General features: G+C 36.5%; 2 protein-coding genes across 4 annotated transcripts; both read left to right on the plus strand.

Moving 5' to 3' along the window:
* Window positions 1-2,107: 2,107 nt before the first annotated feature.
* On the plus strand, window positions 2,108-7,904 carry ERV1 (Erv1/Alr family protein). 3 transcript variants are annotated; one of them, XR_015976660.2, is made up of 8 exons: window positions 2,134-2,550; window positions 2,648-2,725; window positions 4,266-4,313; window positions 5,415-5,479; window positions 5,798-5,875; window positions 6,024-6,173; window positions 6,513-6,659; window positions 7,009-7,904. XR_015976660.2 is itself a non-coding variant. In XM_017843349.5 (7 exons), exons 1-6 carry the CDS (start codon window positions 2,359-2,361, stop codon window positions 6,136-6,138), a joined length of 576 nt encoding a protein of 191 aa, XP_017698838.1. In that variant the 5' UTR covers window positions 2,134-2,358; the 3' UTR covers window positions 6,139-6,173; window positions 6,513-6,778. The 3 variants fall into 3 exon arrangements, 2 of the variants coding, with proteins under 2 accessions (XP_088575130.1, XP_017698838.1); XM_017843349.5 differs by lacking the exon at window positions 7,009-7,904 and having other exon boundaries at window positions 6,513-6,778; XM_088719004.2 differs by lacking the exons at window positions 4,266-4,313; window positions 7,009-7,904 and having other exon boundaries at window positions 2,108-2,550; window positions 6,513-6,778.
* A 10,002-nt stretch (window positions 7,905-17,906) lies between these two features.
* Window positions 17,907-27,306, plus strand: LOC103709127 (QWRF motif-containing protein 2-like). Its single transcript, XM_008794333.5, has 6 exons — window positions 17,907-19,715; window positions 22,352-22,471; window positions 24,177-24,293; window positions 24,389-24,478; window positions 26,676-26,783; window positions 26,885-27,306. Exons 1-6 carry the CDS (start codon window positions 18,405-18,407, stop codon window positions 26,951-26,953), a joined length of 1,815 nt encoding a protein of 604 aa, XP_008792555.2. The 5' UTR covers window positions 17,907-18,404; the 3' UTR covers window positions 26,954-27,306.
* Window positions 27,307-27,568: the final 262 nt, after the last annotated feature.

The following is a 27,568-nucleotide window of genomic DNA, read 5'->3' on the forward strand; positions in this document are numbered from 1 at the left end:
TTTGCGGTGGCGAAGAAGGAGCGGTCCAAGCTCTGCATGTTCGTCGATTACAATGCAATATAAAATGTTAATGTTTGAGATTAGATTTAGATGATAATGCTAAGTACCAAGTTAGTATGTTAGTGGGAACCGCATTTTTGAAGGCTGTTGGAGCTGGAAGGTGACAAGATTGCGGTTTTTTTTTCCTCTCTAAAACGGATGATTCATTGGGATACCTTCAAAAAAAAAGCCAAAAAATAGTAAATTTTAGAGCACTTTAGGCAACTCCTTATTTTTAATCCACAAAGCTTTCTGAAATGATCAGCTACATACGAAGTCATCCAATCCACAACCTCATTAGCCTCACTATAAACATGCTTGGCCTGCAAAGCCACACCACCACTAACCATGTTTTTTTGTAAGCTTTGAGTGAGCTTTTGTTGATTGTAAAAGTTTATCAATTAGTAACGATGGATGGCACGTACTAGCAAGGTATCTAATCAATAATATTGATAATATTTCTTTTCTTCTTCCTCTTCTTTCTTTCCCTCCCCCCTTCTTCTTTTCTTCCACTCTCCTCCAATCAATAATATTGATAATGTTTCCCTCTTTCATCTTTCTTCTGTCTCTTTCTTCCTCCCTCTTTTCTTCCTATATTTGAGCCTATTTGCGATGCGCATGTTTTCTATCTTGCAAAATCTCTCCATTTTTTATGTAGTTAAGAGCCCCCTTCTCTTATTGGTCTCCCCTTTCCTTCCTCCATAGCTATGATATTCTTGATGATAATGGTTTCCCCCATCTCCAATGTTTAGTGGCTTCCAATAGCAGGAACTTTTTTTATTGATTGTAGGCAGAAGAGATTTTACTTTGATTTTTCCGAGAAGAGTCATGTGATTTTGAAGTTTAGAATTTGTTTTTTTTGGAATTTTCATTGTATTCTTGGACTCATCCCTAGGGGCTCGTTTGGTTCGCGGAAAGCATTTTCTCTTCTAGGAATATGATTTTTGGGAAACAAATTTCTAGAAAGAGGATGCCTAGAAAAGTACTTTTGGCATGTTTGGTTGACCATGGAAAAATAACAAATTTCCAAAGTGCTTATGTTTGGTTGGCCATCCACTTTTCTGGGAAAGTTATATATAATTCCTATTATGCCCTTAATAAAAATTAGTTCTTTAATGCCTCTTTAATGCTTCTTTAATGCTGAAGGATCTTTTTAGGAAAAAATAAAAATAAAGTGATTCCCGTCTCATGGGAAAGTAACTTTCTCATGTTTCTCATTGAAAAAACTTTCCCATAAGATGTGGGAATCATATTCCCATGAAAATACAACTTTTCCATCTCTCTCCTTTGAAAACTCCAACCAAACGAGAGGCATCTCATTACTTTTCCGTTGACCCCATTTTTCCCCCTTCTTTTTCTGCGAACCAAACGAGCCCTAGATGTAAAGAAAAAGCAGGTGGGGCTGGTCCTTTTCTTTTCTTAAAAGAAATATTTGAAATATAAGAATTCATGCAACCACTTAAGCTGCTCTTGCTATGTTATTTTAAGCTATTTTTAAAAAATGTTTCAACTAGAGCCTATATAAAAATAAAATAATGGAATTGTCATAAAATTCTAGCTTCAGGATTTATATAAAAATATTTTTTTAATTTTTGAATAAACTAATTTTTTTATTTTTTTATATTTGCACCGACCAGAAATATATTTAGATTTCTTATTAGACGGTCCTTGGTCACTAACTTTGTAGATGCTCAATACTGTTTTAATTTTGAATTTGGCGCATTCAAGTAAGTCATTGGGTCAGACTTGAATATAGGATATTTCTCAACTTTAATTAATCATATCTTAATCCTTATGGCTCAGTCTATTTCAATCGATAAAAATAGATATTTTATAGCTTAACGATCAGGTCCTAAAGGACCTGACAACAACTAAACATCCAAAGGGACTATTATTATTTGAGTTCCCGTCCCCTACAAAAATAGTTTGAAGTAAACATTTGAATACATAAGATTGGAATCTGTAATTCATTGAGTTAGATTTGAACCATTCACTGAATATTTATTCTCCATTACAATAAGTAGAACTAAATTTCAAATAATTAAGAATGTTGGCATATAAATATCGATATTTTTGGGATTATAATAAGTTTAATAATTCGTTTATGGGGAAAAAAGTATGATGTTTTTCTGGCAAAATCAGTGATCAGATATGTTTTATACACAAAATTAATAAAATGGAAAACAAAAGCCATACCCGCGAGGTCTTCATCCGCTCCGCCTCCTGACGTTATCCTTGCGTCTTTGCCTAGCCTTCGTTCGCTTCTCATCGCCGGCGCGTCCATAGTCATCTCCTCCGACGCAGAGAGAACAAAAAAAAATGTCGGAAAATCCATTGGAAGCCATCCTAAAAGCCACCGAATCCCTCTCCCGCTGCGTCCAAACCCATCTCTCCCGCCTCTTTCCCGCGCCCCAAGACCACCACCACCACCGCTCGTCCCCGCCTCTACTCTTTGTATCCTCCAAGCCCTCCGCTCTTCCTCAATCCACGGATGCCACTTCTCCCATGAAGGCACTCCCGCTCTCCCCTTCTCACCAACGGACAGCAGAAGAAGTCTTTATGTTTAGTTGTTGGTTTGATTTGCTGATTCTTGTTCGAATTTGTTCAGGAGAAGTCGGCGATTCCATTGACGAAGGAGGAGCTCGGGAGGGCTACCTGGACTCTGCTCCACACCATTGCAGCACAGGTGTTTGATTATTTCCCTTTACAAGGATCAGTTGTTAACTCTGCATGGCTTACTCATATAGATGAAAAATTTGTCACCTGTCCTTTGTATAGTTGTTGGATAGTTCGATAAATAGGCTGCAAAACCTATGTTCGTGTAAAAGGGCTTATTTTTTCAGGCAACCGACATGTAAACTTATCGGACTTTTCCATTGTTTATGTAAAAGATCACTGGACAAGGTGTTCGATGTGAATTTGATGATACCTGGAGCTGTTAGGATCTCCTAGTTCTTTTGATCTTTCATTGCATGTTTTAAATAAGTATTTTCCTGAATGTTTGTGGTCAGTTTGTAAAGTCTTTATTGATTGTTTATTCTTAAGGAGTTATTCAAGCATAAAGAGATAAGGACCTTAAGGCTGACTGGTTAATTGCAAATTATAGGAATTTAGGTTTTGAAAAGATAAAAACAGAAAACGTTCTGCTAGACATTAAGGGGAATAAGTCAATGTTTCGTGCTAGAAACTTCTACATGGATTAAATGTAAGACTTGTTTCCAGAGTCTTCATGCAGCAGTTAGTTGCCCATATTTAGTCTCCTTGGCTAAAATTCATGAAATAACAGAACAAACATGAAGAATATTACCATGTCATTTGCAAACTTGATGATCTTAGACAAGTGCGACCAAATCTTGTGTTTCCATGGTTCAAGTGTCATAATTTATACTTTTTTCATTAGTTTCAAGTTGCTAAGTATTTTATATTGAACAATACGCCCATATACTAGTAGTATTGTCCCAGTACTATTGGTAGCTTTGTCCCATATCTTAATGTTATACGAACTGAGTGTTGTCTTTCATCTAAAAAACTTCATTACGAGGTCTGGAGAGGGTCAGATGTATGCGGCCTTAGCCCTACGTGTGGAGAGTCTGTTTCCATGTTTCGAATTTGTAACCTCCAAGTCATAATGAAGCAACCTCACCATTGCTTTAAGGCTCACCTTCATTGTGAAACTTTTATATGTAAACTTAAAATGCCCTCAAGAACTCTCGGTAAGACCTAGTTAAGTGTGCTCATCAATCTGGTCACAGTAGTATCATGGGCTGATGAAAGGTATTGTGCTTGAAAACAGGTTCACTGAAACTACTTGTCTGAATGCATTAATGCATGTTTCTTGATTACTTATAGGTGCTATATGATCATAGATCTTGATCAATATTGAAATAACTGTAATTTTTTTGTAATCCCCTTCTGGATATGTGCATATAAAGTTTTCAATTTTTATTTATTTCACTTGCTAAGCTGGATCTGTTTCAGGGACCAGACATAATTTTCAGTAAATCTTCTTCCACTTTCCTAGTTAAAACCTATCTTGATTGTGTGAATGGCCCAAAACATAATGCTGGTGTCAATGCCATTGTTTTTTCATGACAAGATGCTGCTTGATTTCCTTCTACCAAATTCTTAAATATTAAAGTGTTATGTCAATTTTCTTTAATGAAAAAAACATTTACATCTGCAACTTGCTGACTTCTTCAATGCCTATCTGACACTGAACTTTTCAGTTTCCAGATCACCCAACAAGACAGCAAAAACGTGATGTAAAAGAACTGGTATGGTATGCTTGTTATGCCCTTCATTATGAAGTTGACATGATTGCATTTAAATGGAAGTCAAGTTTTCTTAAATTAATCATTCCATTTAGTTTCCAAGATCTTGCTCCTTATATCAACTAGCAATGCTTTCAATCCAAACTTTGTTATCAAGTACATATATTCGTTGCAAGACTGGGAAATAGGTGTAGCACTGAGCAGGGTGATTAGATAGAGATGAATTCGCTGTGCCATTAGCATTGCAGCGATGCTGTAGTAGTCTGAACAATTGAAAAATGACTACTTAAGGTTCATGGTCTAGTTCCTAGAAATTGGAGCTGATACAAATTAATTGTTTTCCTGCTTGAGTGCATGTCTATGGAATTTTGGCAATTATGATTGTATAGGCTTTTTAAACCAACTATAGTTCGGTTGGAATTTTTGTTTATCTGGTGTCTCACTTTTTTTTTTCCTTTTTTTTTTCCTCAAGTTTTGAATAAGAAACAGCATTAAGTGTATTATTGTCAAAGTAGTTATGATCTGCTCAAAAATGGTTTTATTACTATTCAGCAGGGTCATCCAGAAATATTCCCTTGCGTTTTACTTAGGATCAATATCCTATGGCACATGTAATCATTAATGCATTACTTAGGATTACTTAAATTCACAGTATCGTTCCACAGGGATTACATTTTGGTACATGCAATATTATCTTGGTGTAGTCATCTCAGTTTTATGGATCTTATAGATCTGTTCACTAAAATGCTTGTTGTCAGATCATGCCTGCCCCTATTTTTATGGATATGAATAGCATGCAGCAAGGTTTTTGCCAGTATACTTTAAAAGGCCTTTCTTGTTTTCTTCCCTTTGCATTATGCATTGGTGCTTTTTATGGTATTCTTCCACGGGGCTTACATCTAAATCCATGAGATATTATCTTGATATAGTCATCTCAGTCTTGTTGATCTGTTTGCTCGACACTGATTGTTACATCATCGCCTCCCTTAATTTATGGATATTTGAGATGAACGGCATGCACCGAGTTATTTGTCATTAGAATCATAGGAATTTTTATTTGTACATGTGAAATATAGATGACGTGGAACTTGTTTCTTTATGTAGATGGTCATATTATCTCGACTTTATCCTTGTAAAGAATGTGCAGATCATTTTAAGGAAATTTTGAAGTAAGTGATACATGCATCCTTTTCTATCCTTCATGCTAGAAGACTGGCCTTGAAAAGCATTATGACTATCAAGAACATTGCTATTTATCTGAACAGTCAGATTAATAGTTAATATGATCAGTTTTTAGTGTGTCACCATTATGAATTATTTGTATACTTGATCTTTTTGGTTTTTGGCAGAAGAAGCTCAAAACCTGCTGAAGCAGAGTCAAAGTCTTGATTTTTTTTTAAAAAAATAAAGAGAAAAAGAAAAGAAATCGATAGTGATACACAATGTTTTCATCTCTGCATAATCAATTTATTTTGATTGTTTCACAGAGCAAACCCTGTACAAGCTGGATCACAAGCTGAATTCTCTCAATGGCTATGCCATGTGCACAACGTTGTTAACCGAAGGTTCCTGGTTAAATCAAACTTTTTTTAATTTTTTTACTGCGAATGTTGTCCTTTTTTCCCTTCTCTACTTCCTGCTAGCAGTTCCGGTAGTTTTTGTGACATGCTCCATTAGTTAAATTGATAGTTTGAGTTTTGCTTCTCTTGACAGCCTTGGAAAATTGACATTTCCCTGCAATAGAGTGAATGCTAGATGGGGAAAATTGGACTGCAAGGATCGCGCATGTGATCTGCAAGGCACTACAGGCTTCAACAACCAACCATGATGACTTCAATTCCTCTTAAGAAGGAAATGCAAAGGGTAAGGGCAATGGTTCCACTTGTGCTTGTTATGCATCCCAGGATGGAAAAGCGTAAGTTAGTTTTACCATTTAATTAGTACATAACCTGAAGAATATGTGTTATTCGGACCTTTCGATTATAATCAGCTGTATTTTGCTCAGAGATTCTAATCAATTGAATGACACTCTTAACATCTAATAGTCATTTTTGAAGAATTCAGTTGGAGTTAGGTGAAGAACTGGTTTTGGGAGTATAATTATGATAAACAAACTGCAATAAATTTTGCTTTTTAAGCTTTCATGTTGTCATTGTTTCTTGTTTATTATCTGGTGATATATAGCAGTTCTCTCGTTATCAGGTCTAGCTTTGCTACCATTGCTGTTGGATCAGCTATCTGCCGCCATTCCAGAGTGATTTGAAAGGTGTTGAACTTCTGTTCTTCCCAAGGTCTGTCCTTTTCATCATGTCCTGGGGTGCCTGCTTTGTAAATCGACATGAATTTCAGGTGATTTATCTGATCATATGGTCAACATTTAGCATTGAGATTTTTTTTCACCCTCTGTAGAAACTTTCCAATTAGACAAGTTGGCTATTTAAGTTTTAATTAATTCTACATTTTATGAACTTCTTTGTTTTTGTGATTGGTTGATTAAGAATCTGTTTGGAAATGTGGCAAGTTAGTTGGAGTTTTATCTGGTTAGAAAACTTTTGGAAATGGATCCTGTTTGAATAATTGTCATCAACCCATCCTGGAAAAACAAAAATAGTTTTAAGAAGCATGGACCAAAATCAATCTAATCAGCTTCTTGAAATCAATCAAAAGTAGCCTAATCTGCTCTGCTATGGTCTTAAAGCTCAAATTCCAGGATAGACCGGCTCTGGATGTTGCCTGATGCTGCTCGACTATGATGTCATAGCCTGGAAGCGGAATTGGACTTGGTTTGGCAGTGGGCATCAAGATATGTGAGATAGGAGAGATCAAGCCATTTCTTTTGGTAATGTCTGATTTATAGATATCTTCCTGATGTGTGCAATATATGCTGCGAATTTCCTGGGAGCTCTAAACATTCTGCTCGCATTGTCTCATATGTCAATGCGCCGAAAGCAACTAGGGACCATCATCTTGGATTCTCAATACTTCCATTGCTCCATCCCCGTATGGGCGGAGAAGCTGTGCTGCCGGGAGCTCCGGGGAAGTTGAAATAGGAGAGTATTCATCTTAGGATGGGCTTACTACTTAGATGCCGTTCTGCACCTGGGTACCCAGCATTTACCATGGGCACAAAAGTGAATTTGAACCCATGTCTCTTGCATGACCACAAAGAGACTTCTAGCAAAATTGCTTGCACTTCTATCGATGCTCCCTTCTGTTTTAGGTCAGCTTGCAGGCGATTGTGTTTTTGAATTGTTCTATGGTTATTAGCTGGCCAATATTGGAATAATTGGGGAAAGGTCATGGTATTGGAACAATGATTTTCCAAGACAATGTATGGACAAGCTATATGGAGACAACTACTTTGCCATCAGAAGAGAATTAGGCCCCATTTGGCAGAGCTGTTGGCAGTAGAATTTTTTGAAGTAGAGCTTTTATAAAAAAAAATTTTCTATTTGGTAACTACATTTTTAAAGTACCGTGAAACTTTAATACGTGTTTGATAAATAAACTAAGAAAATACTTTTGGTATAACAAAATGATCATAAAGAACATTACATAGTACTATACAATAGAGCATAATAAAATATATTATAATATATATTAATACATAAATATATGATATAATATTATATTATTGTAATGTATTATAATATTATTATAATATAGTAATTTATTAATATAATATTTTTAGAAACTAATTTTTGGGTTTTTTGTTTTCTTTATTGGGATTTCTAGAGATTTATGTAATATAGAGGGACATTTTCTATAATTATAATATTTTATTATGAGTATTTTAGTTCAAAAAAAATATATAAATCAAAACAGCTGTCCGATACATGCTAAAAATGCTCTTCCGAAGAAGTTCCATTTTGGAGTTTATCTCAAGAAGAAGTTTTAGCTTTCTAGCAAAGTTAAAATAGATTTTCGATTTTTTTACCAAACATTTCTATTCCATCCAAAAGTACTTTTGAAGGATCAGAAAGTGCTTTCTGGCCCACCAAAAACTTTGCTAAATGGGGTCTTTAAAAGCAGCCTAACTCCCCAGCTATCTGTGTGCTACATTGGGCCATGCAGTGAATGTAGTGGCTCCAGTAACTTGCGACAATTCAACTTGTGCATGGAACCAGTTACATCTACTTTGCTATCATGGTAGTGCAACATTAGATTGTTGGGCAGGATTAGGTGGACTATTTCATGGGTCAATTGATATATTTTATATATTTTTTGCATTAGGTTGATCTTTTAGAGTTATAAATAAACAAAATTTACAAGATTATTAGGTGTCAAGTTGGTGTGATGTCGATAAATAGTACATGCCATGTCAGCTATTCCACAGGACGTTCTCTAAAGGTATCTACCAGGTTTGGTCCAATAGAGGGGGACTTGGATCCGCCAACTCCCCTGAAAACACCCAAAGAAATAGTTTTGGATGGTGATTTTAACATAATTGGATTAGGTGTGGATTGGTTGAGACCGAACCGCTTATAAATTGGTTAGATATGGTTTAGCCGTCAAATGGGTCGCATGGATGGAACGAAAATTTAAAATTGATGTTCAAACTCTTAAAATGGTGGTAATTGTGCATTGGACTATGCTCTAGTGGAGTCATGATAAGAATGAAAAGAAATGCTACATAATTAATGATTAAGAGAAAAAATAGAGGAAGAAGAGGAAGAAAAGTGAAGGAAACAGTATACTAAGTTTTCACATGTCTTTTTTTCCTTTACTTTATTTTTTTTCTCCTTTTTTTCACTTTATTTGAATACCAAATCTAAATACCATATTTTTAGTTATATTAAAAATAATGCATGTGGAGACGGACGTGATTGCTAAAACTTTTTGGATTTGACATTTTTTGATTAGAATCTAGATTATAAGAATATTTAAAAATAATTCATTTATAATTATTTTTTTAATGCATTAAAATTTATTTGTCTCTTGGTTCTTAATTATCTTCCAACTCCTCGGAAAATTTTTGAGTCTAGATATTCTAGAAATTTTTGAATCCTTCCTTTCCTCTTAAATCGAATTTTCTATCACTTGTTAATTAGGAAATTCTCTGCCTCTTTTTCTTATTCTCAAAGTGCAACAATTTCAAAATTTCTTTATTTACAGAAGACTTTCATGTTTTATGAAGACTTCTGAAAGAGAAATTCAATTACGGATTCTATATGAATATTTTAAATTTTAATAAAATAATTTGATTAGGGTTATTTTGAAATTGAAAATTAGAAAATTATAGTTTACGAAATTTATCATTATTGATGAGTAAGATATTGATAAGTTGGATAATAGGTCCATACGGACTAAATGAGTTGGATACTATGGATTATATCTAAAATAGGTTGGGCATGGATTAAAGACTTTTTGACCTGACCTAAATTGAAAAAGGCATTTAATCCTACTTTTGTGGAGCGGAGACTTGTGTATCTACTTTTTGTGTCGAGGCCTAGGTATTTGGGTTGAGCCTATTTACAATTTAAAATAAGTCTGCCCAATGAATTTGGGTTGTTTCTAGTTTAGGGTTAAATTATAAAAGTCTCTTTCAACTACATCTACCCTTCTATTGCGCGATAGTATGATTGAAAGATTGGACCTCTGCAATTCAACCAAGTATTGGAGAGGATCGTCCAAGTAGCCATGTAAGATGCCCCCAAAAATATAAGAGAGAGATATTGCTAAGCTTGAGTGGATCTTTATTCAAATCCGATCATGTTAAATTAGATAATGGAGATTCAATATTAATGATTCGAGTCTTTGAATATGATTTCCTACCTCTGAACCGCTCATACACAAAAAAAAATGATTTGGAGATACTAAAATTGATAGGTTAGAAGTCTCCAAATCATATGAGTTTTCATATATAAGCAGTTAAAGATAGTAGATTACATCCAATGATTTGGATTATTGATGCGTAACCCCCATCATCCAATTAAACCTGACCCAGCTATACTCGAGTTAATCGATCTCCATTTAGATTTGGTCAAGTCTAGATTGAAAAATGAGTTAATGATTTGACCTATTGGATGTGATTTACTATATCTAAACTATTTATACCAAAAATCATTTATTTTGGAGACTCCTAATTAATATATGTATCAAATGGTCAAAAAATGGACCGTCTAAATAATATAAAATTATATATATATTGATCACTGAGTCTCTAAATCATAATTTTTTGGATGCGTATGCAATTCAAAGATAGTACATCATATCTAATGGTACGGATCATCGATATGTGATCTTTATTATCTAATGTAGACTTGATCTCGATGTAGATCCATCTAAGTGTAGCCAAATCCACACACACATATGTATACATATATACACATACTTACGTACATACATACGTATGTGACATTGTCGATCTATGAGCCAATACAATGGCTAGTACTGGATAATCTCCTAACTCTCCAATAGTGCAACCGCACAATGTCCAACTCTACATTAGTGCAGCCATTTCTTTCCTCTCAAGAAATACTCATCATGTCGGTTTACTTCCGGCAAAAATATTGTACAAATGCCTCACTCGGGAGGAATACTTCACCTTATCTACTGCTAGTTTTATATTAGAAACGGCAGTTCGTATCCCATATTCCTATATTCCTAGACACTATGGGATCCAATAATTCCTTTCCCTGAACTTGAAGCGAGCATTCAAGGCAATGAGCAAAAGGCCATCGTGGTCCCAGGCAAAATCATTCCTCCTAGACTCCGTGTCTTTTTCATTGTGGAATGCGTTGTTCACAAACATTCCGTGGACCATCCTAGTCTCAAGTTCCAAGGCTCAATGTTCTCCCTTCTTGATCAAAGTGGTGTAACAAAACTGACCCTCCAAATTTGCTGAAGTAAAAAGGTTCTGCAATTCTAGCATTAGCTCATTTCACTGAGTTAACAAGTGTATTTAAGGGAAGCAGAATTTGTACAGGTCCTTGCAAACCTGACAGGAGATGCTAGCTGCTTGTTGTATCAATGGAGAGTCCAATTCAATGCTGCAATTTAATGTTTAATTGCTATCAAAACTGACCACCTCCAAATCCCTTCAATCCTACTCAAAGACATGGATAATGAATAGATAATAAAAAGTAGTTGGCGGATACGTAAAGCGCTGCTTTTAGATTTCATGCAAAATTTGCGAAATGAGGAGGGCGTTTTCCACTTTCTTCCTGCCAAGGGAAAGTACCTACTCAGGGACCAGTGAAGGTCTGGCAAACTGGACAAAATTAGTTCCAATTAGACTGTAAACTAAATAACTCTAGTACAATTCTATGGAAGTGAACTTTTGACTCTATGATTCAACGCTCTTCATATGCTATGCTTATCTTGAAACATAAGAGGCATTTAAATATTTAGAATATGCCATCTTCTTTTTGAGAAAAAAAAAATATGATAATTATGAAACATAAGATCGATCCAGTTTACGTAATGGTTTTGATGTTTTTCATAAAGTTGTTAAAAAATGTCAACGGCTTTCATGAAACCTCTTCATAACATTTTTCTTGCCATTTTTTAAACAATTTTTTTAGGACTGGACTCACTATACATAGAAAGGTACCATATATTTGTTCTTCCTCCTTTCCATGCATATTGTCTTTGAAGTGAGTCCATAGCTATGTACAAGCAATTATCGATTTAAACTACCAAATCAACCGAGCTGCAATTTCCCTTAGTATGTTATAATAAATGCGTCACACTTGTGATTTTACCAACAAAAAGTAAATTCACATGGTTTTTGTGTTGGTGTTATTATTAGGATACATAATTCTCTTCTGAAGATAAATTTTAAATTGGAAGAATAAGTTATATCATCTTGACAATTGGAACTTATTCGAAACAATGATTTCTAGCCTTCCAAGTACTAGCTTGTGTTTATGAGGAGCATGGTTTTAAAAGGTCAAGTTCATACCCATCCAATTTGGTATACCTATATTTAATACAGTATTGACAACAATTCTACTTGTGCATCTAAAGATGATAAAACATTAGAAAGCTCCATATTATTATTGGATGGGAGCCATGATGAGATTGGTTGAACCGGACACTGTAATAATAGTAACAACTTCAGTTTCTCATTTGCATGTCCTTGACATGCATCACAGAACCTCCTCTATTTGGAGGGCTGGTGTAACTAATGAACTTCTCAAAAATAGAGTCCTGTTTGGCTTGTTCTAAGTTGATAGATTCTGAATTTTCTCCTGTTTTTCTTTGTCCTCTCTCTGTTTTTAAATGTAAAAGAAGGGAGACATATCAACCCAACTCGAGTCTTCTTGTCTGCCTTCTTCGGTTGCTTCTGCTTTTAAATTTTTCAGCATGATTTCATTGCGTTTTTTTGTTGGCCTGCTTGCAAGTTGTGACTTAAACTCATCTAATTAGCTGTTAATTGTCCAAATGAATTACTAATGTGCTATTTTTGTAGAATTCTATGAATTTTTCCCCTGTAGATCGAATTCCAAGCATTTCAATTAAAAATAAACCCTTTTCGACTCCTGCCGATCCGATCAGCTAAAACACTTTCAGTACAGTATTATGATAGAGGAAAAGGCTTCATAAGGTGGTCCAAAGGTAAATGGTGCTGTTGTGGATTTAGACGCCATGGGAGATCATGCAATCATGTGCAGCGAACAGAGTGGTCCCTCTAATCCAAGTTTTGCAAAACAATAACTTCAGTTATGATCCTTTTTTCGCTTCCATTTGTCTTGAGCTGGGTTTAGGTTGTTAAGTGGTAACAAAACAGGCTAACCACTTTGCTTTACTTCTCTCTAGTTTATGATGCTTTCTTTCCTTTAATGCTAATAACCAAAAGCAATTAACAAGGATTCGTTGCGAAGGCACTCTATCCTTGGGGTTAGGATGATAAGGACTTTAGGCATAAAGTAGTTTAGCTGGGCTATAAAGATGATTGCAACATTATAGATGTTCGAGGGAAGTAGTTTGGCAATTCGATCGAAGTGTCAATGCTTGCGTGGAGAGGAATTTTCTACCGGTAATGAAAATGCCACCATCCAGACTTTTTCTGAAAAAAAGAATATATCGATTTTAATGAAATTGTCGATCGCATTGTTCTGATGTCTCTCACCAAGTTAAATTTAATATTCAACATAAAATAATCAATAATGTAGTTAATCATAGTTATGAATTGGATTGAGAAAATGTTTGTTTGTACAGTATTTATTGTTACATTGTGAATAGTCAAAATTATATCACGACGAATTATTCGAGAGATGAACAATAACATCTAGTAAATGCATATCTGATATAAAAATTTAATTTAGTAAAGGGTATTTGAAATTAAATAGGCAGGGGGCACCTGTGTTTGCAGCATGTATCATGGTATACTTTTATTATATCACTAGGGCACCTGTGTAGACCCCCTCCCATCATAAGAAAATGGAAAACATACCTACATGAATGACATCTAACATACCATGTGTAATTGTGTATCATCTAATACTTAATTCAGATAATAGTTGAAATTCTAAGAGATTTAGGGTTTGAAATAAGATATAACATATTTATATATGAGACACCAAACAGACAATATAGTTCAGAGATGTTACAAGAAAAAGACCTATACACCCATGAACACCTGATGTCTCATGATGCGATTATGAATGCTAACACATTTATTTTTTGTATTTATAATTAAGATCTTATGTCCCCTTTTCAAGTGTGAGGTGATAATGGTGGTTGGTTTTTTTTGATTGAAATAATGGTGGTTGGTTGATTAGCCTCAAGTTCTCAAGTCTCAACCACTCACACTAGTTTGTTGCATAAGTTGCAGAAACCCTCTTTTTTTTTTTGGTCAAAAGTTGCAGAAACCCTTTGCTGGTGTGGTGGTTCAACAAAATATCTAAGCAGCAGAATATTAGGTAATATGGAAGTCTAAACAAAGCTACACATCATGTGCTGTGGAACACCTAAACCTGAAAAGTGTTGAGCCAGTACCACTGTCCTTGATAATCCTAGTTCCAAATGCAATTTTATTTCTCGCTAAGTACTTTTATACATACATGCATGCATGCATGCATGCATACATACATACATACATACATATATATATATATATATGTGTGTGTGTGTGTGTGTGTGTGTGTGTGTGTGTGTGTGTGTGTGGTTTTAAAGTAAGTATTTCTGAAGCCACTTTTTCTGTGGATACATCACAAGTTTAATTGACTTGATCTTAAACATAACTAGGGGATAGGAGTTTATTTTTGTAAATAGTAGATAAGTGGGTTTAAATAAAAAGGTAGAGAATTGGTGTTAACATAATGAATCATGATTAATTAAAACATGTTGTACATCCAAGTTGTAGGAAATCTACAAAATTTGGATTGTATAAAATTTGCTGCCATTTGTTTTTCTTTTTTTCCTTTTTCTATTAAAAAAGAGAAGACAAGTTCCGTCCACTAAATTTTTTTAAAAAAATAAAACAATACCAAAGATCTAAACGCAAGTAAGTAAAACAAGATTGAGACAAAATATATGCATGTCGGGTTCATTTAGTAAATAGCACAAACGTTGACGTGGATTATCCTTCAAATGGAGTATCCATCTTAAAACCAAAGGATGCCAATTTGTTCAAACAGTAAAGTTAATTGGATGTAGATCTTAGTGAAGTTGGTTGACATCGATGCTATTATTTTTTTTTAAACAAACAAATCTTTAAGAGCTATTGCAATATGGTTTGGACAAAATGCTAACACAATTTATCTTTCGTTATGCTTTAATTTCAGCCATCAATCAAGACCATGAAGCTGAAGCCTTATAGGTGCAGTCCTCGAAGTGGTGCATTGATATATATATATATATATTGGTCAAAGATAGGAGGGGAGGGGGAGGGACCAGCCCACCTATGTAGCAGCTCTCGCTGAGCTCTCCTTCCATCAGTAAATGTTTGATACAGATCGCAGATTTTTGCGTGCCTTCTTCGACCTGTGGGTTCACCGCCTCAGGTATGTCACCCCAACGCCACCTTGATATAGATGGAAGAAAAGCATATCCGCCAGCGAGCCATTCAGACGTGGGACATTCGGTCTCCTAATTTAATCGACGCCCGTACGTTTCGAATTCGGACAACTCGAGTGGAATTAAATTATTATTTTTTTTTGCTTGGATCTTTTCTTACATCAAATATTAATTTTTTTAAAATTTAAAATGTTATTAAGTTTGTTTGCAAAAGTAATTATACAATTTTGGAAATATTAGGAGGAGGAAAATACTTGGACCAATAGAGACTTTAACCGTACGAATGACAGAGTGATTGGATGTTAGAAGTGGGCCCTGGACGCATCCATTAAGTTTTTTTTTTTTTTTTTTTTTTTTTTTTGTGGTGGGGGTGGGGGGAGGGCAAGGATCTGTTAAGCCGACTTGGTGGATGATTTCGTCAACTAACTACTGTTTGAGAAATGTAAGCTATCCTTGTCGGGATGTCATGTAAGATTTCGTTGTTAACGTCTTCAGCTAGACGCAATGAATAAAATATAAAGATCCGGGTTCCAATCACCTCCCACAGAACTTGAATCTTCTGCTCCTCCCTGATCCTAACGTCGTACCAAAGAAGGAAAAAAAAAAAAAAAACAATAGAAAACCTCATCTAAAAAAACTAGTTAAAAGATATTATTTAATTTTTTTTGATCTTATATAAGTATTCAAGATCTATCCAAAAATAATCGATGTGGAACTAAATATATATTTGCAAGGATCTTCACAGAGTTCAAATCTAATCAAAAGTATTACGGTCGGCCTGTGATTAGCTCTAAAAAATATATGCTGCAGTGTCTCCTAGTTCACATAAGTTATGCACCACATTCACTCTGATACCATTTGTAACAATTAGCACCTCATCCAAAATGACTACTCGGAAGATATTATTTGAGTTTCTTGATCCTATATCAGTACTCAAGATCTACTCAGCAAATAATCGATGCGAGACTAAATATACGCCCGTGCGAGTCCTCACACAACTAATGTGATTTCTACTTTTCTATCGTCGTGACACCAACCGACGGACCAATTAATATTATTTTGACAGACAAGTTATTGAGACATTAATTTTTCCACTAAAAAATTGTCATAGATTTTAGTTCATCAAATATTTTGAGAACATATAACTGCATGTGCAGTCATAAGTAAATAAAATTTATACTTAAATGATCACATTCAAGGTTGAAATTTTGGGTGCAGTATTATAAATAGAAATATCAGGCATGCCATGAAATCAATAATTAGTTTGATATTTTTTTATTATTGACTAATTTGGGGATGCCATATTCAGCATGCAAAAATCCAAAAGAAAAATGAGCGACAAAGAGTACTTTAGCTTGTAATGAAAATTATAGAACATGCCATATTTTTGGATATCATTCTATCATGTAAATCCAGCACGTTTTTTGATGGATCAATGCATAAAGTCAAAATACATATTGATGTCATCTAAGCAATGCTGACAAAATATGCATAGCTTGCAGCATATACATGCCGGTGATCACTTGCTTGCACGTGTATTTTAGGATATCTATCTTAAAAATAATTCCTCTTTTTAATTTTTTTATACTATTGTTGCTAACTTCTATTATTTAAATTCAATTTAATAGTTTAAATTAAAAAAACATATTTGCACTTGGGTATGAACAATAATGAGGATGTGAGTGGGTACATGGATCATTATCTATCTTGTAGCCATTCTAAGATCATATGAGGGTATAATTATTTCTTTTTAAATCATAATAATTATTCAAGTAGCATGGGTCAACCACCACCGGTGAATATTTTGGCATATTTTTACGTCTCACTGTTTATTAAGTTTCACAAATAAAATAAATTGAATTTGCTTTTTTTTTTATGTGTACAAAAAGAACAATAAAACATAACTACAAGATCATCCAAGCCTTAGTGTGAAGGATAAATCTTGTATACAATGTTTGTTTTTGTTTTTAGTTAGCATGCATATTGGTGTTCAAAAATTAGACAAGTCTGTCTTTGAGATTAACTTGTTCAAATTATTTTCATCAAATCATCCTAGCTTGAGAGGTGATTCTTATGATAAACATTCGGAAAAAAAATTAACCCGTTGTCATGAAATTAAATTAACTTCTTTGCCATTGAAAAATATACGATAATACGACGAAGATAGTAGGGCAAACTATCCTATGATTAGTTGTGAAATCTAAGCTATTCATTACGGACAAAAACATTCGTACAAAGGTACAATTTCAAACGTGACAAACATGGCCCCAACAAAGAGATATACGATAATACGACTTAAACTTTGCTCACGGGGTTCATAAAACGTCGTAACTTGAAATGTGACAAGGGATAGGGTGCCTTAAAAAGGAAACAAACCAAGCTGCTCACCCGGCCGGTGACCCTAACCTGAACTAGAAACTTTTCGAATTGCTATACTAAATAAACAATACTTAGCGAACCCAACTTGGACACACCCAACCCACCACCTTGGACAGACATCAGGGCCCACATCGTGGTACCACTCGCGAGTCAAAAGCTAGTAGTTGGGTGCCTTTAGACCTGGTGCGTTCTGGTTTACTTCACCAATATCCATGACCCTTTATAAAAGCGCATCATTTTAGCCGATTACACCTATACATTAAGATTAGGACCGTCTCAATTTCGTCTCCGAAAAAATGAAGGAAAACGACATCAACGCTGAAAAAAATTCCCGTCAACCTTGCCTTCCGCCCCTCCGGCTCCCTTCTCCGCCGCCTAAACCGCTGCCGTTACCTCCTCTTCTCTGTTCCTTCTTTTATTCTCCCACCTCCTTCCTTCCTCCCATCTTCTCTTTTTCTTCTCATTTTCTTTTACTAACTTTGTACTCCCAAAGCTAATCCCACTTCCTTCTCCTTCACTAATTCCATTCTAGTAAATGCGTCACTCTTCTCTCTTCTTCCATCTCAACAAAGCACTCATACTGAGCTAAAAACCAACTCTGAAACCTAAAATCCCATACCGAAAGTAGAAGAAGTATTATTAACCTCTTCTTCTCCTCTCTCCCTCCCTTCCGTGATGCTTCTCACATTTTTTTCTCTTGCTCATCTTTAAAGAGAGAGACGGAGAGACTCAGACCTCGCCAGCGAGATCATGGTGGCGGCCATCCCTCCGCCGGTGGCGGCGGCAACCCCAATCGCCGCAGCCGCCGCCTCCACTGTCCGAGCCCCCAAAACCCCCTCTCCATCCCCCCACCGCCGCCGTCCCCTCGCCCCTTCCGAGAAGGACAATGCCGCCGTCTCCCGGAAGCCCCCCTCCAAAGGGATCTCTTCCCGCTACTTGTCTCTCTCCTCCTTTTCTTCTTCGACTTCGACTTCGACTTCGACTTCACGGCGTTTCCTTTCTCCTCTTCCCACTTCGTCCAGCTCCGGCCCCAAGCGCTCCCACTCCGTCGACCGGAGCCGCCCCAACGCGGGCCCCCACGGCGGCGAAGACATCCCCTCCGCCGCCGCCAGGCCCCTCCGCACCACCACCCGGAGCCTTTCCGTCTCGTTCCAGGGCGAGTCCTTCTCCTTCCAGACCAGCAAGGCCAAGCCCGCTGCCTCCCCTCCCCCCTCTCGGAAGCCCACCCCCGACCGCCGGCGTCCTGTCGGATCTCCGGCGAGGAGCGACCACCTGTCGGAGAACTCGAAACCCTCTAACCACCGCCGCTGGCCGGCGGCGAGATCCCAGCAGCCGAACCTGCTGCTGACGAGAAGCCTGGGCTGCTCGCCTGTGGGCAAGAAAGATCCCGTCTTGGATGCTGTCCGTCTGCTGCGACAGTCAATGGTGCTCGACGAGGCGCTGCGGCAGAACTCCTTCAACGTTGGCGGCAGCGGCAGTCTTTCTGCCTCGTCGGACACTGATAGCGCTTCGTCGGAGAGCAATTCAGGCTCGCAGGAGCTGAGGATTCCTCCACGAAAGCGGCCGGCGCCCCGTGGCATTACCGTTCCAGCGAGATTTTTGCAGGAGACTAATAGCCGGCTGCACCGGTTGCCAGAGCCAGGCACGCCAATATCGTCGGCCAGCTCAAGGACAGCATCCGCTCCTAAGCCTATTACTGTGAAGAAGTCACTGATGAATGGCCCGTCCTCATCTCCTGCTGTTGCTTCTTCCCCTCGCAGCCATGGATCTATTTGGCATCCTTCTCCAAGAAAGCTTTCGGCTACTCTGTCATTGAGGGAAGTGGGTAGTCCTTCACAGGTGAGGAACGGTACAGTTACAAGCTCCTCCTCCCCTGGTGGTCAACTGGGCAAAGCCCCTTCGATCCTCAGCTTCGCAGCTGAAGTGAGCAGAGGGAGAAAGGGGGAGAGCCGAATCGAAGAGGCGCACCTGTTGAGGCTGTGCTATAACCGGCACTTGCAGTGGCGGTATGTCAATGCACAAGCCGATGCTGCCCTGCTGGCACAGGGACTGAATGCCGAGGTAAGGTTGTGGTTCCATGTTTCCGAATCCCTAGCTTCTGACGCTTTGCCAAATTGTGTTTGCCATTCAGCAATAGATACCTTTAAGCAAGTCGGATTTCCTGATTCTGTTACTTTGCATAGTTTGTATAAGTTGCTTTTTTCGCCCATTCCATTTTCATCGCCTTTTCATATGTCAGATCTGAAAAGCATAAGAATTAATATATTCCTCGTAAGACATATTGTTGATTAAGTGTTTTATAGTTTGCTAGATCAAACTTGTAAAGAAATCCAAAGTGTAGGTGATATGGGAGGGTATCAAGGACATCATGATGAATGGAAGTTTCATTACACGTACAAGCTCTAAAGAGCTTGTGCTTTTGCTCTCTCCACGCATCTTCACAACTCCTGATGGATGCTGCGTAGGAGTTTGCCATGAGAAATATGGTTGACCGTAAAAGTTAAAACTTGTTGATTTGAAAAGTAATATAAAAGGGTAATAGTATAACAGTAAGGGATCACCGGACAAAAAATGGGCCAGTGGGTAGCATACAGACAACATGCTCAGATGATGAAGGGCACATGATCATTATAAGGTTCCATAACAGATGCGATACTTAACCGATGGGTGATAACTGTTATGCAGTGATGGTAATCTACATTTTTTATTGTTCTGGGTATAGAAAATGATATTGCGTTGAACAAGAAGAGCAGCGACGCCAAGATCAGCGAACAGAACAAAGCAAGCAAGTTAGCATTCATGAACATACAATTTTGGTACCAAGGCATATTGGCAACCAAGCTAAGTCAGTTTTGAGAGGATTTGCAAGGAGAATTGCCAATAACCATGGAAATTATATGCAATGTCTCAGAACTCATGAAGAGTGTTGTCTAATCTCTGAAGGAAGCATCAAACGTTTAATTCATTGAATTATGACTTCTAACTGGATCATCATTTCTGCTTGTACTAGGTGATGATATGACATGCTTTACATTAGAGTCCTTACTGTTATTTCATAGACCATCCAAAAAATGTATGTACTTTTGTGCATCTTTTGTTATTATGTATGCACTGTGTAATATTGTGTATATACATGCATGCATGCTTATAGAAGTTAAATATCTGTCTCTTTATGCATCATGCATGTGTTTTGTAATGGTTAAATGACTCTATTACCTCATATCTTTCTTGTCATAAAACTAAGAGCCAAGAAGAGTTATTGTTCTTTAAGTAGTGCATTACGTATGTCATTATAATTCCTTTCAAGAATAAAATGTCATTATGATTCCACTTGACTCTTTGATCCATTTAGTTGCACTAGTCAAATTACCAAAGCACTCCTTTTGATTTAGTTGAAAGGTATAATAGGGCATATTTGGTCATTTTAGCATCATGCAATCCTTTCAGTGCATCCAATAGGAGTAGATGCATGCAAAGCATTTCTTCTAAGGTGTTTAGCTGATGCAGAACCAGTTAGAGTTGGCCTGCATTTGCTTGAGAGGACCCTAGGAATAAGAGAGCTTAGGGTTTAATGCAGCTTTATCACTTGCTGTCCAAGGCCTGAGAACAGAGCAAAAGGGAACTAATTTTAGTTTTCTAGGCAAAGGAAGGGTAAAATAACCCTACTGCAGTGTTTTATGAGTGAAGGAAATGGAATATACTAAAATCTAGGGCTTTGGGGCTTAATTGAATAGTTTTCTATAAACTAACAATCAGATTTCGATAAATACAGTGCACAGAGCAAAACAAGCAACCAAAAAATCAAGTTTTGGCAATCACCAACAAGAATGTAACTATGAAACAGTATCTTGACATGTTGAAGGCTGAAATTTGGTTTCAATGCAGTAGTTAAGTACAAATGAAAGGTATCAAAAGTAAACTAAGATCTGATTGTAAACTAGGAAACTATAACAGCAAACAGTGAATAAGACAGAGAGAATAGAGAGTAGATGCAGTAGAGAAAATAGAGAGGAAAAGAAAGAAGAGACTAACGCAAAAGATAGGGGAGAGAAAACAGCTGGCTCGCAGCCTTCTTTTCTTCATGAGACTTTTCAGCGTACATAAACCATTGAGGAGCTTACTCCAGGACCTTATTTAAACCCTTATATGCTTACTCCCATAGCCAACTTTCGGCCTCAAAAGGACTCTTACAGATATGGAATAAATCCCCAAATTTTGACTAGTCAGCCACATAATAGACACAAGTACTTTTGCATGCAATACGGTTCACTGTGAAACTTATTGACTCTCCTAAACTAATATAATCATTGCTTTAAAATGAAACCAAAATGCATCTAATCAACTACTAATCGGCAGCAATTTGTGGCCGTTAGATGAACTTGTAATCATGTTTTGCCTCACAAACATTAATCACAATAGGATAGGATCCCAAAGTCTCAGGTGCACTATTTGTTCCCACAAGCTCAGCCCTTCATTGCTTGGAATAGCGATAAGCTTGTCATTGATGCTTATATTTGCGCCCACTACAGCCTACCTTGATGCACAAGCGATTTTCAATAGCTGCTGTAATGTTTAGCTTATGGTGTTTGCACCAAATTTTTATTAATTCATGATCTTTTATAGAACTTTCTGCATGCTTTGTAAGTCAGCATTTTTCATCCTTGAATCAGCTGATACATTCTTTTCATATTTATCAGAAATATTTGTATAATGCATGGATAACTACCTCAGAACTTCGTGACTCTATCACAACTAAAAGGCTAGAGCTACAAGTATCGACACAGAATTTAAAGCTTACTTCCATTCTCAAGGGACAAGTAAGTCTTTTGTCTTCGCCTATTTTTCTTGTTTGTACATGTGAAATTGCCAATTTTTGTTTCAAACTCCTTTTGATTTCTAATTTCTTGTTGTTAATACCATAGTAATCTTTTGTTCTAAGTAGAGCACATATTTGTAGCAAATAAGTAGGTTGACATGAGGTGTTCACTTATAATTAGGTATATTACCTTTAGAAAGAATCTGTTTGGTTTAAGATTAGAAAGTGGAAAGCTTGTAAATGCCTAGCTGGTTCTGTCCATTTGTTAAACTTTATAAATGTTAAAGAACAAGCCTTCTCTTTATCTATATTAGAGCTAATCCTGGGCCAGGCCTCGGGCCTAAACTCTATTCATTTTTAATTGGGCTTCGGGCTGGGCCTATATAAAATTTAATATTTTCTATGCCCAAGCCTGGCCCATGATCAGCTATGATCTATATGTGATCATCTTTGTCAATCAAAGATATGAACCATGCAAATTAAGATTTTTCCATCATCATCTCTTAACACCAGACCTGTATGATTATGTCTGATAGGTTTGCTAAGAAGAAAAAAATAGTCATGAATTAAAACTAGCAGAAATCATAAACAGAGGAGATAGAGCAGAGGGTGGAGTTTGGCAGGTTGGCAACAGTCAATAAAGCTTTGGCCATCTTTATGTGGAACCTGTGCAGACAAGCTTAGCATTTATAAGCTATTGGCTGACCAACAGTCAATAATCATGAGGATGTGAAAGTGACTTAATTCACATCAAAACCTATTGGCTAACCATGTCTAAGCTTGTAGGAGGCATGGATATAAATAACTTCTTTGTTAGTTGAATTCCTAGAGAAGGACAATAGGCAACACACCCTTTTTGATGAACACAAAGAACGTCAATTTGGTTTGGGGATATATGTAATGTTGACAAAGAATAATTTGAGGGAAAGATACTCAGGTTGGCTGAATTATTTAAATTGTTGCCGTTTAGGGGTGAATGAGAAGAATGCTATAACTGAGATTGGGCCAAGTAAATTTGGTGGATCACATAATTTAAGTGATCTGAATTAGGATAAGTGCATCTGGCCTCTTGCTTGCATGGGAATAAATGCTTTGTTGGAATTCAAACTCAAGACCTCTTGCTGACATATTAGATAATTTAACCAATCAGGTTAATGAAGCCATTACAAAGAAAAATACATGTTTGATACAAGCTGAATCTCTTCAAATCAAAGTCGTCAGCACAAACAATTAAGGACCAAATAATGCATCATATGGAACAATAAAAGTGGATGACACAATTAGACCTCCAAGCCATCAGTAATATAATATTCTGTTTCACTTAGTTTAACAGAATTTGATATTTAACCATATCATATAATTTCCATAGATATTCATCATGCCTGAAAGGAGTAGTTCAGCAGTCATGTATATCCCCATGTTGCCTGCACTTACATGAATTTATTTGTTGCCATAATGTTGACCTCGAAATTCTGGAATACTGTGTAAAATGAACATATTTACTTTACAGGAATATATCATAATATTTAAAATAAAATTTATTGTCTCTACTAAAAGTTTGCTCTTTTGATATCAAATTAGGTCAAAAGATATGAACTTGTAGCAGATTGTCTTATGTTATAGTCCACTTAAATTATACTAAACAGTAGATTGTGATTTTGTTACCTTATACTGCATCTGAGTGAGTCCACATTTGATTAATGTAGATGGCCTATCTACAAGGATGGTCTCTTATAGATGGAGACCATTTGAGTTCTTTATCAGGAGCTATTGAAGCATTGAAGGCTAGCACACTCCGGCTTCCAGTTGTTGGCGGAGCAAAGGTTTGCTACTTCAGGTTTCCGATGACAAATATAAATAGATATATTTGATATCTACTGAAATTTTTGGAGTAATTGAGTTTCTTTCTGCTTAACAGGCAGAATTCCAAGATGTGAAAAATGCTGTTAGTTCAGCAGTTGATGCAATGCAGGCAATAGGAAACTCAATATGCTCCTTGCTGTCTAGGGTAAATACCTTACTTATTAAAAAGTTCAGCTCATTTTTCTCTGGTAATAGTAATATTTGTTCTTTAGTCAACATATACTAAATCTTGATACCCATATAATATTTAGTCTTGCAATTAGAATTTTGTTAAACAATAGATCTGGTTGTCATAAGCTAGATAAGCCATGTGTTTCAGGGAGCTGCAAACTTAATGATGTGTAATCCATGGTGCAGTTGTTTATTTATACCATGAATAGTGAGAGGTGTGTGCTTTATGCATGCTCTTTTGGTATTTGGCCAACATGAAATAAATCTTGATACCCATAAAAATTTCACCTTGCAATTAGAAGTTTGTAAACCATAGAATATGGTTGTCATAAGCTTGATAGACCATGTATTTTAGATAATGATGAGTAATTCATGGTGCAAATGCTTATTTATACCATGAATAATGAGAGATGTATGCTTTACATGTGCTTTTTGGGTATTTAGCCTCATGTATGCATTTGAACGACCATGTTAAAGTAATATGAACAATTAAAGTTTCATTTCTTGTATTTTATCATTTCAAAGTTTATGTAAGAGAAGCATATAAACATATATAACTACATTCAACAGAGCCATGAGATATTCACAGATACTTCCTGTGTTGAAACTTTTGCCTTTGACTATCTTCCCATCCAAATGTACATATGAATGCACCAAAGTTGCAGATGATTTCCATATCAAATCTTCTGAAGGTGAAGTGCCTTGGAACAGTGGTGTTGACACTAACTTATTCTGGTTAAAATCAGCATCTGCCATCTTTTTCAAATTTTGCATGCGTAGTGAATCTAGAAATGCTAAAATGTCATATTTTAGCACTCACTGTCAGAGGACGTGATTGGCCATGGTTTCTTCAAACGTCTCTGCCTATGGACTAGCTGGAAGCTTCAGAGGATGCCTTATATGAAAAGACATCATTGCATTGAAAATATCTCATTTCATCTAGCCAAGGACAGGCATGTCATAGCCCTATTCATTGTCACCTCGACCTTTTATAGTAGTCCAACAATTTTTAGAAATCTCAACTACCTACTCTGAGTAGCACTCCATGCTAGATATTCATATATAACTCAGTATTGTGCCTCTTTTCTGCCGTCAGGTTATTGAATTATTGTTGAAGTTTTAGAAACAACCATCAGGCACAGGAAACTGAGACATGGAATTTTAAATGTCCTCATAATCTGGCATACCGTAGGTGTCCAACAAATTTTCTGATGTTGCATGTAACCTTGGTGAAGATAGCAAACACAATATAGTTTGGCCAGCATGCGATGTGTGAAAGACATTGTTTCTAGTCTTTTATGAGAGCATGTGTAAAACTCTTTATGCTTGAATTGGTTGAGCCCATGACCATATAAGATCTAATCCTAGAAAAATCAGTCTAATCCTTATCCTTGCCTTGAGAGAAGTAACAAGAAAATTATTCAATATTAGTGTTCCTTATATAACAGGAAAAAAGGTAAGATATCATTGCTGCAACTGTAATTTGTGTTTAAAATGTGAAGACTAGATGAAAAATAAAAAATTTGTATCAAACTGAAAATTAAAAATTTTGCTAACATTCCATATATTTTGAAAATTTTTGATAGTTACTCTGTATCTCCTATTTATGAATATTTTCCAAGGACAGGCTCATTAATCCGACACCAAACTTCTAAAGACTTCATAATATCCATGAACTCAACTTAGCGGAGCCTTACCCAACTTGGCTTGTGGTCATTACATGTGGAGTTTGAATTGGCTTGAACAAGGCATACTTATCCTGAAGGCTACATGTCCCATATTCTCAAACCTTATGGTAAAAATGTTTTCACAGAAAAATAATGTATGTGCAAACAGAAATTCTACAGTGTCCAAAATTCACTTGGGTTTAGTTTGTGTGGTTTTAAAGATTGAATTTTGCAATGCATCCATGCTCTTGTCCTTATTATTTACTAGTACAAAACAAGCTACTTTGAAAAGGAAATGTGCCATTCAAAATCTTTTTCCGATCTCTATAATTTCTTGGGGATGTTGAGTCAGATCTTGTGGCACAACCCCAAGGGTGTTACCAGCATATGAGACGACCTGGCCCTTAAAACCAAAATAAATTGTATGACTTTTGCCTAATGCCATCGAGAGTCCTCTTTGTAGCATTTGTCTTTGCTTAAACTAACAGACACCATTATCTGTAGGTAGAAGAGTCGAGTTCTGTCATGACCGAACTTGCTAAAGTTGCAGCACACGAACGAGCCTTGATGGATAAATCTAGAGAACTTTTATCCACAGTAGCAGCAATGCACGTAAGTGCTCCAACTAATTCTCCTAGATTCAAACTTGCAGTTTTATTAATTGTTTGCCAACCTTTGAAGTTCTTGCTTTTGGCATTGAAATGTGGAAACAGGTAAAACAATGTAGCCTGCTAGGGCATATAACACAACTAAGTCGAAGGCCAAGGATGATGCAAACATAGCATGATATGCTAATTATATTTGCACTTACTAACAGCATAGCGACCTTTCTTTTCCTAACTCGAGATTGTGGTGAAGGCAATAAAAAAAATTGTTGTTTTGTCTGGTGCGAGGCAAGTGCTTTAACATCGTGCTCTCCTAGATCGGCTGATTCATATATATTTTTGTTTGCATAGATTGCCGTGTGAATGGTTGTATACCTCTAGGAATTGCTCTGGTTGTATACAGATTTCATTTTCTTTACTGATCAAAGGAAAGGTGATGTAAATATATGATGTTTTCTTGTTTCCCTTCCTGTGTGGTTGGTTGTGAGGGGGAAATCAAACATCTATCAATCAAAAGTGATTCTTGTTTATGAGTTTTTGTTCATTTTTTGAGGTAGTTGAATGGTTAAGATTGTGCTGTGTTTTGCATCTTCTATTCTACTCTTGAAAGCGTTTTTATCTGCTGTGCCTTTATTTAGTTACTTCGGTCGTTTTCTACCATATGATGGGCTTGATTCCTGCTCCCTTGTGTCTTCATCAAGCAATTTTATTCATTCTCGAACTTTTGGCTGTAGTCATTTAGATGTGCTTAATTTGTTAAGTAATATATAATCTGTTGTGATTATGGCCCCA

Source organism: Phoenix dactylifera, chromosome 1 (assembly GCF_051530095.1).
Source record: "Phoenix dactylifera cultivar Ajwa chromosome 1, Ajwa_hap1_PhDact_Kaust_v1.1, whole genome shotgun sequence".
Lineage (NCBI taxonomy): Eukaryota > Viridiplantae > Streptophyta > Magnoliopsida > Arecales > Arecaceae > Phoenix > Phoenix dactylifera.

Bases quoted from the DNA above. Each gene is read 5' to 3' on its own strand.
- ERV1 (XM_017843349.5), top strand. From the start codon at position 2,359: ATGTCGGAAAATCCATTGGAAGCCATCCTAAAAGCCACCGAATCCCTC. The intron at 2,726-4,265 runs GTGTTTGATTAT...TGAACTTTTCAG, and splicing joins TCCACACCATTGCAGCACAG to TTTCCAGATCACCCAACAAG. The intron at 4,314-5,414 runs GTATGGTATGCT...TTCTTTATGTAG, and splicing joins AACGTGATGTAAAAGAACTG to ATGGTCATATTATCTCGACT.
- LOC103709127 (XM_008794333.5), top strand. From the start codon at position 18,405: ATGGTGGCGGCCATCCCTCCGCCGGTGGCGGCGGCAACCCCAATCGCC. The intron at 24,479-26,675 runs GTAAATACCTTA...CATTATCTGTAG, and splicing joins TATGCTCCTTGCTGTCTAGG to GTAGAAGAGTCGAGTTCTGT. The intron at 26,784-26,884 runs GTAAGTGCTCCA...ATGTGGAAACAG, and splicing joins CCACAGTAGCAGCAATGCAC to GTAAAACAATGTAGCCTGCT.